Source organism: Brassica oleracea, chromosome C4 (assembly GCF_000695525.1).
Source record: "Brassica oleracea var. oleracea cultivar TO1000 chromosome C4, BOL, whole genome shotgun sequence".
NCBI lineage: Eukaryota > Viridiplantae > Streptophyta > Magnoliopsida > Brassicales > Brassicaceae > Brassica > Brassica oleracea.
The window spans coordinates 46,750,479-46,763,771 of NC_027751.1; the positions used below are offsets into that span (position 1 = coordinate 46,750,479).

At 39.8% G+C, this 13,293-nt stretch overlaps 4 protein-coding genes across 4 annotated transcripts in view; 1 reads left to right on the forward strand and 3 right to left on the reverse strand.

Moving 5' to 3' along the window:
* Positions 1 to 4,541, reverse strand: part of LOC106339261 — a gene marked incomplete in the record, with an annotated part of 5,910 nt that extends 1,369 nt beyond the window's left edge. Inside the window, 6 exon segments of the mRNA XM_013778048.1 lie at positions 1 to 483; positions 1,503 to 1,560; positions 1,944 to 2,320; positions 2,393 to 4,193; positions 4,281 to 4,346; positions 4,518 to 4,541. Of these exon segments, the coding sequence (XP_013633502.1) occupies positions 1 to 483 (483 nt within the window).
* On the reverse strand, positions 4,442 to 5,565 carry LOC106339274. Its single transcript, XM_013778061.1, has 2 exons — positions 4,902 to 5,565; positions 4,442 to 4,763 (listed from the first exon to the last, which is right to left on the reverse strand). Exons 1-2 carry the CDS (start codon positions 5,410 to 5,412, stop codon positions 4,684 to 4,686), a joined length of 591 nt encoding a protein of 196 aa, XP_013633515.1. The 5' UTR covers positions 5,413 to 5,565; the 3' UTR covers positions 4,442 to 4,683.
* Positions 5,566 to 6,424: 859 nt separating this feature from the next.
* LOC106339268 (40S ribosomal protein S3-2-like) lies at positions 6,425 to 8,169 on the reverse strand. The gene is made up of 6 exons (XM_013778056.1): positions 8,063 to 8,169; positions 7,829 to 7,976; positions 7,586 to 7,757; positions 7,152 to 7,206; positions 6,925 to 7,056; positions 6,425 to 6,841 (listed from the first exon to the last, which is right to left on the reverse strand). Exons 1-6 carry the CDS (start codon positions 8,090 to 8,092, stop codon positions 6,629 to 6,631), a joined length of 750 nt encoding a protein of 249 aa, XP_013633510.1. The 5' UTR covers positions 8,093 to 8,169; the 3' UTR covers positions 6,425 to 6,628.
* Positions 8,170 to 9,314: 1,145 nt separating this feature from the next.
* Positions 9,315 to 10,749, forward strand: LOC106339263 (GDSL esterase/lipase At2g24560-like). Its single transcript, XM_013778050.1, has 3 exons — positions 9,315 to 9,944; positions 10,215 to 10,473; positions 10,556 to 10,749. Exons 1-3 carry the CDS (start codon positions 9,315 to 9,317, stop codon positions 10,747 to 10,749), a joined length of 1,083 nt encoding a protein of 360 aa, XP_013633504.1.
* Positions 10,750 to 13,293: the final 2,544 nt, after the last annotated feature.

The following is a 13,293-nucleotide window of genomic DNA, read 5'->3' on the forward strand; positions in this document are numbered from 1 at the left end:
TCCCCCAAAATGCTCCATATCCATGTTCCGCATCTGAGTCGTAAGTCTGTAAAACCTCTCATCATAAACACGGTAAACCGGTAAAGGTGGAGGTGGTGGTAGTGGTGGTTGCTGTAAACCCTGAGGAAGTTGTTGTTCTGGAACCCCCTGCACAGGAACCTGAGGTGGAATCTGCTGAGGTGGAATCTGCTGCGGTGGAATCTGCTGGCCAGCAGCCAACTGACGGGCAACCTCTTGTGCTGCTACACGGGCAGCTTCTTGTGCAGCTACATGAGCAGCTTCCTGCGTAACCTGCTGAATAGCAGCCTGGGTAGCTGCCTGCTGAACCATCTGCATGAGTGCAGCCTGATCAAATGGTGGGGCTGCAGGCTGCACACCCTCTGCCTGAACACCTCCTGTAGCACCCTGATCATCCACAACTTCACGAGCATCAGCTCTGACCCTGACGGTGCGAGTACGCTTAGTTCCTCTTTTTGGCGGCATCTGGAAAGAGAATGGACGAAACGATTAATTTCTGTTAAATCAGAACATTAACGATTGCTGAAAAATAACCGAACAGAAAGGTGCTTCTAAGTTTTGAAAACCGTTGAAAACTTAAAAAATCTTTAAAAAAAATCAGGTCCCCTAACCGACGTCCCGGGTCAAGGCCGAGACACAACCCCGCTCTGATACCAAATTGTAACACCCGTCTCATTAACACTCGAGACCGGCGTGCTACTAATCAACAACTTATATCTTAAATCCGTAAAAAGGTCTGAAAGTCGACTTTCATATAAATAACGAAATAAATCCATAAATCCCATAGTCGAAATAACTGAAATAATCGTCAAAATAATAAATAAAGGTCTGGGAAATAGAACAAAGGAAAATGCCTAAAAGCACCAGCTGTCCGATCAATCTCCTACTCGTCTGTCTCACCTGAAAGGGCAAATGAGGGGTGAGTAACGGGGAAGTCACTCAGTGAGGTATGAGATACTAAACCCAAAGTCCATGGACCCGGTAAGAGCACTCCGAATAAATATAATTTAATCCTAACACGTTGCAAAAACGGTACCTAAAGTTCCCAAAGATCACACAACAGTCTTAGCGAGGTGCACACTCGCTACCCACTAACAGGCCAAAACACCACCGAATATGTGCTCGGTAACACACGCCCGTAGACGATTTATCGACCTCGAAGCCTTGGCACAACAGGTCGACTAAGCTGTGCCTCAGCATACACCACAACCAATGTACTGGTCTCCGGCCGACACACAGAATTACGTCTCCATGGTCAGCTAACACCCAATCACCTCAATATACTATATACATATATATTATCAATTATAAATGAACAAGCACCGTTGAACCATCTAATACCCTAGTTCCGGTTTAAGCAAAGAACCTAAAAACTAAACAAACAATGACAGACTCGATTTCACACAGACGAAACACATTAGAAATAAATTATACTTATTCGAGGTCCTAAGCCGTGTAAGAGAAGCTCGGGAAAAAACCCTCACCTTAGCAACGTGGAAAGGTAATAGCTATGAATTCCAACTGCTCAAACAGACTCCAAATCTGAAATCAGGGCGAAAAATCGAGTCAGAACGCCCTTCGAACGGTTAAAAACGGATAACCGGCGATCTGGCCAAAAGTCAACCCGCTGGTCAAAAGTCAACTCTGACCCAAGCCGGTCAACCCTTGACCAAATTGAAATCGAATTGAACCAAATCGGTTTTCCATAACCGAATTTAAATCAATTTTAACTACCGGTTTAACTTAACAAATTTAATTAATTTAAACCAGAAATCGATTTAATAAATAACCGGTTAACCTAAACCGAACCAAAATCGATTAACCCAACCGGTTGACCGGATCCGGGATGACTCGCCTAGTCGACTCGGTCGAGTTGCCGAGTCACCGGCCGAGTCACCGGCAGCGGAAAAAGGACGGCGGCTTACCAGAATCAACGGCGGCGACGGAACACGGTGCGTGGTGGTGGTGCGTGAGATCCACGCGCGGAACGTGTGGAGGATGGCGGCGCGCGGAACGACGCTGGAGAAAAGCCGCGCTTGACGGCGCGTCCGGGCGACTTTCCGGCTGATCTTCTTGATCCCGACTCGTCTCGACGTCGCGATCACGATGGTGGTCTTAGAATTACGAAATTCCAAATGGTTAGTGAGTTATGATCGATTGAATGAACGGCCGTTTTTAAAACCAAATCGGAAAGATGATTTCCTGTTACCTTCGTCTGGGATCGGCGGTGAACTGGTCGATCTCGGCTCTGGACGTGGTGGTGGCGGCGGTACGATCTCAGGTGTGAGTGACGGCTCAATCTCTGTAGAGTTACAACGCTTAGGGTTTCTGAAGAATAAATAATGCGGAATAATGGTTTATATATGGGACTCACCAAGGGCTTCCTGCAACACTGATGGACTCTGACGGGCCGAAGTTACTGGGCTGAGAATTGAGTCGTTACAAAACATGTGTTACGAGAAAAATCATTTTATACCAATAGTGTGATTATGTGTAAACGTAGGTGGATGTGAACGGGAAGAACACGGCGCCGTTATACAATATTTGAAAGCAGAGAAAGGAGGTTTGCTGATTGACGCAATCAAATGGAACTTTACAAAGTTCTTGATTTTCTCCTGACGGCAAAGTCTTCCAGAGATACGATACTCTCCTAGGACATCTCCTCTTGAATTCGAAGTACGTACCAGGCCTCGGTTCCCTCCTAAACCGGAACCCTCACACTTTTTTTTAACATTAGATAATTATGGTATTACAACTATGAAAAATATTACAAACGTTCTACAGCCGACATTTCTACCTGTTGTATGAAGATTCACGCCTGACTGCATCATTTGAGCCGTCTTATGGAATCTACGCTTGCCTCGGTACTCCTTGCGACATACTACAGATCTCTTGTAAGCTTTTTTTCCTTTAACTAGCATAGCCTTCTGCGGGAATTAAAATCCAGATCTCGTGGTGTAAAACCATTAATGGACCATTGGTCAAACCACTGGACCAGGGGGCTTCCACAAATCCTCACACTTCTTCACGTGTTTTACAAATCACACATGCACTACTTACTGAATGACTCATGACAATTCCCAACCATCGAAACAAGGGAGAGCCCAGGGACCCAGGAGAGCTTGACTCGCTTGCGACATGCATGAGACCTCAGCAACAAAGACTTACGGACAATAGCAGAATCTCCCTCCAGGGAAGAAGGCAGTGGTAAATGGGTTTTGACTGTTAAATATCTCTCTGATGGCAGTGTGGAAAGAGGTTCTATCTCAATCAGTTTGGGCCGTTCTAAAGAGGTTGTTGTATAACAAGTGCATAATGTCCACTAGTTGAATGGTCAGTTACTCATGAATTCCTTCTCTAATCACTACTGGAATATAGCTTATAGAAAGAGCAGCTTGAAGGAAGTGGCTACTCAAGTAGACGGGAAAGAAATACCCTTCTAGCACTTTTTCCATTTTAGATGAACGAGGGTTACCGGCTCTACGACCTTGCAAGGCACTACAAGTAGAGCTCGAGGTCGAGAGTTCGGATTGCTCCACCTAAGTAGAACGAAAGGGAGGAAAGATTTTGATTCTTTATAGCCCTGATTTGATCTCGTTTCACCTTCTACTTCTATAGATAATTCCTGCCGGGGAAGCCTGTCGTAGACGGCTGGCAGGTACGACTGAGTGGCTAGCCGGGCTGCTTCCCCGCCTCAGATCAGCAGGAGTCAGACACTGTGGTTCCTCGAGTGTCAGCCGCAAAGAGGAATGCCATCAACTAGGGCGCTATTGGCCACTAACCAAACACACCACCTTATAACTAACCGGTTTTATTTGGATTATCTTCTCTGAATCTGTATTCTAAATAAAATGTTACTTGTCTTCTCATTGTTGACATGTGGTTCCCAAGGATGAAAAATCATTTTTTATCACGTAACTCAATTAAAAGCTGACACTAAAAAGTTAGATTGAGAAAGAAATCATATTCGCCGTTATTAGAAAAGTTGGATACGTAACAGAACACGTGAAAGTACGATCATGTCTGCCCTATCGTACACGACACGTTGAGCGTGTTCACAACTTATGACCACAAAGTTTCTGATTCTTTTCCCACAAACGGGAAAGATAAAAAGAATCACAACTAAGTACATCTTGTAACTGAAGCAAAGTCACGAGCTTTACCATCATCTAACCCTTAATTACCAATGATACAAAAATAATACAGATAAAGATCATGAAACAGAAGATTTAACTTGTTAATCAAAATTTTGACAGTGTTACCTCAGCCACAACAAAACAGAGGACTTCAAAAACACAGTTGTTTCTTTGTCTCTCTCAGTCTCATCACTGCATATAACGAGGACAAGAACTCTATTCAGATGTTAGATCTTAAAGTAACCCTTATTGCACTTAAACGTAGAGATCAGTCAGGAAAATTTGTAGACAAATAATATGAAAATTTTATTCAGTGACACATTTATTTCCAATTTCATTGACAAATAAGACTAATACACATACATTAAAAAGAGGATTAAACTTAAAGCCGAACCAGTTTCTCCAAGGACACAATGCAGGTCTATTCTTCAGCTAACAGTGGCAGAGACTTCATTCATGCAAAAATGGTCTTCAGAAGAATGTTTCTGGTTCAACCAATATGTTCAGACAAGATGATGATGATATCTGTTCAGCTACACAATCGGACAGTGCAAGCTACGGCTTGTGCCCAGTATTTGAGTCTAGCTTTTACATCATCTGGATTATCACCTGAATCAAAAGCCAAATCATCAACAACAGACACTGAAATCAAGAACATTTTTTTATATATATAAAAAAAAGAAGAATTAAAAAAAAAAGAAACAAAGTAACCAAAAATGTTCTTTAAATGGAATCAAATTTACTTACCAGGGCTAGAGATCTTCCAGTTTGCAACTGGGTTGGTAGTGGACGGTGGCGGCGGCGAAGCCTCTTCAGCCAGACACATCTCCGGCGACTTCTGGTTTTGTTGATCATCCAAGAACTTCTGGCTCATGGAGTAACAAAGCTCTAAAGCAGGCAAAGTGTTGCAAAGCTCAGGGATCTCGTCGTAGCTGAACCCAAACCCTAGATCTAAACACCCTTTAAGCTCCTCGAGATCGTCATCCGTCAAACTCTTACCTCTCGCAAGATCTCCTCGATCATCATCAGCAGCAGAAGCTTCCACGTACCCCTCAAGCAACACTTGGCTCTTCCTCTTCTCAAGCTTGTTCTTCCTACTCTCTCCGGCAAAATGACCACCACCTCCGCGAGTCTCGATCTCGGCCCAAGCTTCCTGGATCCCTCCTTGCTCGTGCTGTTGTGAAGCTGTGTTGGATGTTTCTTGGTTCTGGACAGAGTGTGTCCATTGATCTGATGACTCGAAGTGAATACAACCCATCTCTCTTTCTTTCTTTAGAATGATCGTCTTCTTTGTTCTAATAAGGGTGTTTTCTTATCGGAGGTGAATGGTGAGGAGGAGAAGTTGTTAATAAAGAGAGATGATTTGTGTGACTTTTCTTAGAAAAGAAGCTTCAATTATTGGGTTGGCAAGTGGCATCTCCTTCTCGTTATGCCATCTTCTGTGGGCCATGGTTATGATTCTATTATATGTGTGTCTGAGATAGACACGATGGCTTTACTATTTGATTCTGAATTTTCAACTATTTTAAAAATAAGGAAAAAAGCATATTGGGATCTTGGTTTAGCCCTCGGAGGGATATCCGGGGTATTTTGAGATATCCAGATCCGGATCTAGATTCACCGGATCCGTAGAATTGCTATCCGGATCCGGATTCGGACTCTCCGGATATCCGGATTCATATACTTTTTGAAAAAAAATTAAAAAATTAAAAATTATATTAAAAACTAGCTAATTAAAATGATTTATTTAATTTATTTAGCCTATTAATTTTTTTTAATGAAAAATTATTGAAATTGAATAAAATTAAAAAATTTCATTATTTTATATAAAATTATATATAGCATACATATATAAATATAATTAAATTTTAAATATTTTAAATAAATAGTAAGTTCGGATCCGGATCCGGATATCCGGACCTAAAATTTCATTATCCGGATCCGTCGAACCTGTAAAATCAAGATCCGGATTCGGACCCCCCGGATATCCGGACCTAAAATTTCATTATCCGGATACGTATCCCGGTATCCGTAAAATCAAGATCCGGATATCCGTTTTTTTCGGATCGGATCAGAGCAAATCCCGGATTGGATAATGGATCTCGAATATAAATCTCAGGCCTACTTGGTTATGATTTTAATCTTATTTAGAACAAGATCATCGAACTTCAAGAATTATTAGAGAATCACTTAAAAATATGCGTTTCTTGAACTTCAAGAATTAGAAGTTCTTCAACTAAATTCTTTTATATGTTAGTAACTGGAATCTGTTATTTCAAATTGGTTTTTGTATATCGCAAATACAAGAGCTTTCTTGAAAATTAAAAAGAGAAATAAACTTTTGGATCCAAAAGCCATTACACACTGGAAACTTGAGATAATTTTAGAAATAAGATTTGGAAAGGTGTCTGATTCCAAGAACAAAAAAAAAACAAAATCAAATGGAATAGTAGTAAAAAAAAAGGTATTCCTTTCTAGGCGACAGGGATCATCTCAGGGTAATCTACGGCTGTGAGGGGAGCTTCGGGTACAAAAGCAGCCGGAGCATCAACCTGAGCAGGTGCAGAGCTTACTTCTTCTTCCTTGGGAGAATGGATGATGACAACATCAGGCAATGGTGTCTTTGGTCCCGTTAGTCCCTTAGGATCCCAGTCAAGCATGACCTTCACCTTGATTCCAAGCACACCCTGCACATACATTTGGGGGTTTAGAATTAGACATTGCTTGCCGGTTTACTAGCTCAACCAAAAATGCTAGAAGAAACTCTCACCTGTCTGAGGAGAACATGTCTGACAGCAGAGTCGATGTACTCCTTGGTAGGTTGACCAGAGGAAACCATGTAACCGTCCTTGAATTTCATGGACTTGGCACGTGCTGCACGGAGCTTTCCACTCACGATCACCTGAGAGCAGGCATTTGAAATGAACAATGTCTGAGATTAATTTTGTGGAGAGAAAACAAAACAACGTAGAGAATAGTGGAATTATTAGTATTCACCTCACATCCCTTAGCTCCACTCTCCATGACGAATCTCAAGACACCATAGCAAGCCCTACACAAGACACGACCATTGCAATATTTAACATCCTGCTTTTCTTAAGAAATGAGGGCATCAAAGACTGGAAACAATACGCAATATAAACAAAGCAACCAGCCAAAACCTAGCTAGAACCTTATGCATCACCAATACTACAAAGTTAAAAAGTATGTAGAGTGTCCAAGAAGATGGGATCTCCATAGACATGCTTCAATAACATTTATCACCCATGGTTTTTCATGCCTAAAGCTATAAACTTTAGGCAATCATTTAGGCAATGAAACTCATAACAAGCTAACAAATTCATGATCTGAATGCACCTATCAGATCAAACAAACAATAAAGCAGTAGTAGTAAAACAACACACAGAAATGTACAGGGAACATGTCGTTACCTGCGAACGGCAAGACCACCGAGGAGCTTGTAACGGAGAGACTCAGCCTGAGCAATGGCACAGAGACCTCTGTTGGCAACCTTCTCAGCGTAAAGCTCAACACTGTCTTGAGGAAACCTAAATCTCTTCTGCACAAGTGATGTCAGCTCCCTGATCCTCCTCCCCTTCTCACCTATAAGAACCCAATAACATAAAGTCCCAAGCTTTTTCAATCCTAAAGGAAGCTCAGACTGAACATATTACCTAGAACATTTTGGGTACGAGTGGCTCTGATGATAATCTCGGTCCTCATTGGAGTAACCCTAACCTCCACACCTGAGTATCCATCCTCCGCTAGCTCTCTGGTCAGAACCTCATTCAATTCAGCGTAGAACACACCGTCCGCTACAAACTACACAAACTCAAGGAATCAGTTCAAAATTCGATGCACCGAAAAAGATCCATAGGGAAGGAAAAAGGATCGAGTGAGATTTTCACCTTTCTCTTCTTGCTGATTTGCGTCGCCATGTTGTAGAAGATCACTGAAGTTTGCCGATTAGCTCAAAGTTCTGAAAACGCTAAGAGAAGGGGGCGACGAGCGGCAATCAACGAATTATATACTTGGGGATTAGGGTTTCTATTGCTCCTGCTGTGTGGCTCATTTGCTACTACAACAAGCCCATTATCTGATAAATGCGGCCCATTAGCAAATGCAGTATCAGTTTTTCAATAATTTGATTGTGTAAACCATACCCTCTGTTTCAAAATGATGTATATTCCCCATAATAAAAAATCATATAAATTTATAAATGCATATAAAAAATTTCATGTTTCTTTATGAAACGGAGAAGTAATTTTTCTTAAGTGTGTAACCGTATGGATATACGCTCACACACAAACCTGATCACAAAATTTCAACAAACTTCTGGAGCCAAAGGCTTGTAACTATTATTAGCTTTAAGCTCTCTTCTAAAACGGGATTAAGGAGTTTTAGCTTACAGTCAAGTGTTAGTTTGGTATATGATTTTCTTTTCTTCATACGTTCTCGTGGTTCCATTAGATTGAGGCAATACATCAAATTAAAGACATTATTGACTCTAAATTTCAGAAGATTGGAAGCAGAAAAAAAAAACTGATTGGCATAAATAAAGCTGAAATTTTTTTATAATTTTAAGTACAAAAAAAAAAAAAAAATTATAATTTTAGCTTCTATCATGTGTGACTCTTTTATGTGTTTATTTCTAAAATTTGTCTGTCTAGATTATATCCGTAATCTGTTTAAACTGTCAGTTTATGACTCTAAGGTTTATTATATCTGTTACAACTTCTGTTTTTGGGATTGTATTCTTACAGTCACCGGCTTGTCTCAGATCTCAATTAGTCAACAAATTTTTAGAGAAAAAGAACTGTTAAACCGCTCACCTTGTATATAGTTTGTGAATATGTTAAATGAGATATGTTAGATTTTTTTTTTTCATTGCTCTTTACACATCTTATCAATTGGTAACAGCTCCACTACGGATTAAAGTTTCTATTTACCATCTGTTTTGCAGTTTTTAGGGGAATCTTTATTTAGACTATTAAATTCAAAGCTGTTTATCCCTTTGTTTCCATTTTACAGAAGAAAATAACAACACTCTATTATCAAAAGTCCAACAAGGCAACAAAAAGAAAACTCACCTTCCAAGCTCTTTATAAACTCATCACCATACACATTCGAGTTAATCAAAACACAAAAAACCAAAAAAAAATGTCGACGCCTATAACAATAACCTTCATTCTTTTCATCGCAACAACACTACTCACGTCCAGCAACGCAGCCGAAAACGCCACAGCGCAACCGCTATTCCCAGCCATTCTAATCTTCGGCGACTCAACCGTCGACACAGGGAACAACAACTACCCTATAAACACATTCTTCAGAGCTACACATCTACCTTACGGCATTGATCTCCCAAACCACGAAGCTAACGGAAGATTCTCAAACGGAAAACTAATCCCCGACATACTCGCAGCTAAATACAACATCAAACAGCTTGTTCCTCCTTTCTTACAACCAAACCTATCCGACCAAGAGATCCTAACCGGAGTATGTTTTGCATCAGCCGGCGCAGGCTACGATGACCTAACCAGTCTCTCAACTCAGGCGATTCCTGTCTCGGAACAACCTAACATGTTCAAGAGTTACATTGCTCGTCTGAAAAGTATCGTGGGAGACAAGAAAGCTATGGAGATTGTAAACAATGCTTTGGTGGTTATAAGTGCAGGGACTAACGATTTCATCTTGAATTATTACACTATTCCTACAAGGCGTCTTCAGTACCATCATGTCTCTAGCTACCAAGACTTTATTCTTAAGAGGCTTGACAATCTCATTGGGGTAAAGTTTTCTAACTATGGCAACATTTCTTGTTGCGCAAGGAAATGCTAATTCCATCTCAAGTTCATATCATAATCCATTTTCCAATTTAACAAAATAGTATATAATCTAAATCAAAATTTTAAATTTGAAACCCTATCAAAAAATCGCAAACCCTAGACTAAAGCTTATGAAATAATTACTTTTTATAAATCAGAAACTCATTATGGAAACAACTCATATTTTTTACCATTCTTTGATTATCTTCCTGGTGTGTGTGTGTGTGTGCAGGAGCTATATAGTTTAGGTTGCAGGAATATTGTGATCGGAGGCTTACCCCCTATTGGTTGTTTACCAATTCAAATGACTGCTAAGTTCCGCAACATCTTTGGGTTTTGCTTAGAACAAGAGAACAAAGACTCTGTAGTATACAATCAGAAACTTCAAAAGCAAATACCTCAGATGCAAGCATCTCTTACCGGAAGCAAGATCCTTTACTCTGATATATATAACCCTATTTATGACATGATGCAAAACCCTAGCAAATACGGTATAGATACAAACTTTCTTGTTTGGTAAGTTATCCTATAAGATAATATCTATGATCACTCATGTGGGATTTTTAAAAACAGGGTTTAAGGAGACGAAGAGAGGATGTTGTGGCACAGGGTTTCTGGAGACTAGCTTCATGTGTAATGTTCTTTCTCAAACGTGTGACAATCACTCGGAGTTTTTGTTCTTTGACTCCATTCATCCATCGGAGGCTACCTATAATTACATAGGAGACTTGCTTGATACTCAGATCCGTGAGTGGATTGCGGCTTAAGTTATAACGGTTCGAAAAAATGAAAATGTTAATTGTTAGATTCTTGAAGTAGATACTTGGTACTTGAGTCTATAAATCTACATGCTAAGATTATGATGCTAATGTGTTTTGATCCTTGATACGAATCATCTACCTAATCTAAACAAAAAGCTACTGAAACTCTAAACCACAAAGAAAGGCAACCAATTCGAGAAACGTCACAAGATCTACAGCAAAATTATTGAATGTTAAAAATTCATCTCACGGCTTGAGAAAAGAGAGAGAAAAAAATATAAACACACACATGTAACTCTTGATCTACGCGTGACCATCTAAGCTTCCTTTCGCATCTTCACAAAGGATGGAAGAACGTGACAAAGCACCTGGACGCAACACATTTTCATGATCACTTAGATATCATCAATCATGCAAAAAGAACCCATAAATTCAGGCAAACACAATCATGATGAGATGTTAACCTGCATAATTATGGATGAATTATTTTGTAGACTGAGCCCAAGCTGGAAGAGCGAAAGCTTGAGATCTCTGCTCCAAACTCACACAGTTCCTCTATCAAAAAAGAGAAAAAATGTTAACCACAAACTCATATGTGTCATCCTAACAAGGGACTATAGGACTCAAATGGCATGAGGAAACTCACCAACAAAACCAGAGAAATCTTGAGGGGTTTTTCTGTCGAATCCAGGTAAAGGGATAAAATATCCAACACGGCTAAGTACAACTGTACAAGCAGCACAGCCGTTACAAATAATCTCCTTGAGTACTGAACTATTGCGAGCTAAATCAAGAAACCTATTCCTAAAAGACTTTGGCCTATTCTCCTGTAGTGCTTTGGAGACAACAAAAGAGCTGTGAGAAATGTCAATGTCCTGTGACTCTGGGGGAATAATCTTCATTTCTCTTTTCATCCAAAACCAATTTTTGTATTTAACATTTTGTTTATTTTTTAACAAAGAGATAGTTGGATTTTTTTTGTCGGCTTCTTGTATTAAAAGGCTTAAAAGCAAACAGTTTACAAACGGAAATCAAGATTAAAATTTTATTACAAAAGATTAAAGCCCAAGTGAAGACCATCGCCAAGAACATTTGCATGTTGAACACGTGCCATCTACGTGGCTTCTTTACATCCTGAAACGAGGAGAGAGAGCTTCGCCGGACGACCACCGTTCATCAAAGAGATAGTTGGATTCATCTTCCTTTATTTCTTGAATTAGACTGTATAAAACAATATTTCCTTTATACCATTTTATTGGTTTATTTTTATGCATAATTATACATAAAATAATATATAAAAATAAGAATATTTGTTTTTTTCTTAAGAAACAAATTTTATTCATCCCAATAAAAGGGATTCAAATCCAGTTACAAGATCGATTTGAACAAAAACTCCCGAGTCAATGTATTACAACCTAGCTTCACCCACCTACTAGACCCAGCATATTCCGTTAAGCCATTTTTAAAATCGTAAGGAATCGGTTACCGTTCTCTACCATCGACGATAACCACAGGACCATGAGGTTCTCCTCGTTGCCTCGGATGCCGGGAACTTCTGTGTCATCTCCGGAGTAGCTGGCTCCCAATAAACTCCTCGAGCTTATAACCATCACTGATCGATGAAGTGCTAGACGAGCACAATGATGAAATAACTCTTACCAAGAGACACTACCTCCATTGCCGCTACGAACCGTGCAAGAAATCGGGTTGATGCCATCACCACATCCTGTCAAGAAGCCTCCATCACCTGCAAGTAAAGTCAAGCCCACTGCCGCAAAGAACAAAAGGAACAAAGCGACACTCGGATGCGAGCTATAACAATATGTTGATCCGAGACGACCAATGACTCCCGAGAATCGCCTCAACAAATACGGTTATCGAGAGCCGAGAGACCGTTTACTTGACTGTGAAAACCGAACTTCGGAGACCGTTTATATGCCTTCATTCTAAATATTTGTTAGATCCACCACTGTCGTGCAAAGACTATGTGCTTATAGGAATAATTAATCGCAAAACTCTTCCTTTCTTTGATAAGGAGATGTCTTGTGTTCATCTGTATAAAATGACTTTGTCTCGTTCTTGACAAATTCAAATCCGTAGCGAGGCATTTTCTTGTCCCAAATGGTTGATAACAGAGAGATTGGTCCCCTTCAGAAACATCAATGAAGTCTCAATAATTGTTTCTGTTTATGTGAGAACAAAGTTCGACTAGTTGAGCAAATTGCAGAAGTAAACTTTTTTTTTTTTTTGGTAAACAAAAGTTATGAACTTTATGGCAACATTGTTAAACCCATGCCCAGAGCCAAGGAAGAAGATGAACATTAGTGTGTTACTGACTCTCCAAAAAACAACTTTTTTTCTTTTGTCATCTTTAGAATTTGGACCAACAGTGTGATTTATTTATTTAACGTGCTAACATTTTTAATAGTAAAATATCTAAATTTTAAGAATAGTGGTATTAAACCGTCTATTTATTTAGAGTTTAATTTTTAATCCTCATTTTTATTTAATTGTTTTAAATTATTGTACGCATGTTGACATTATGTCACC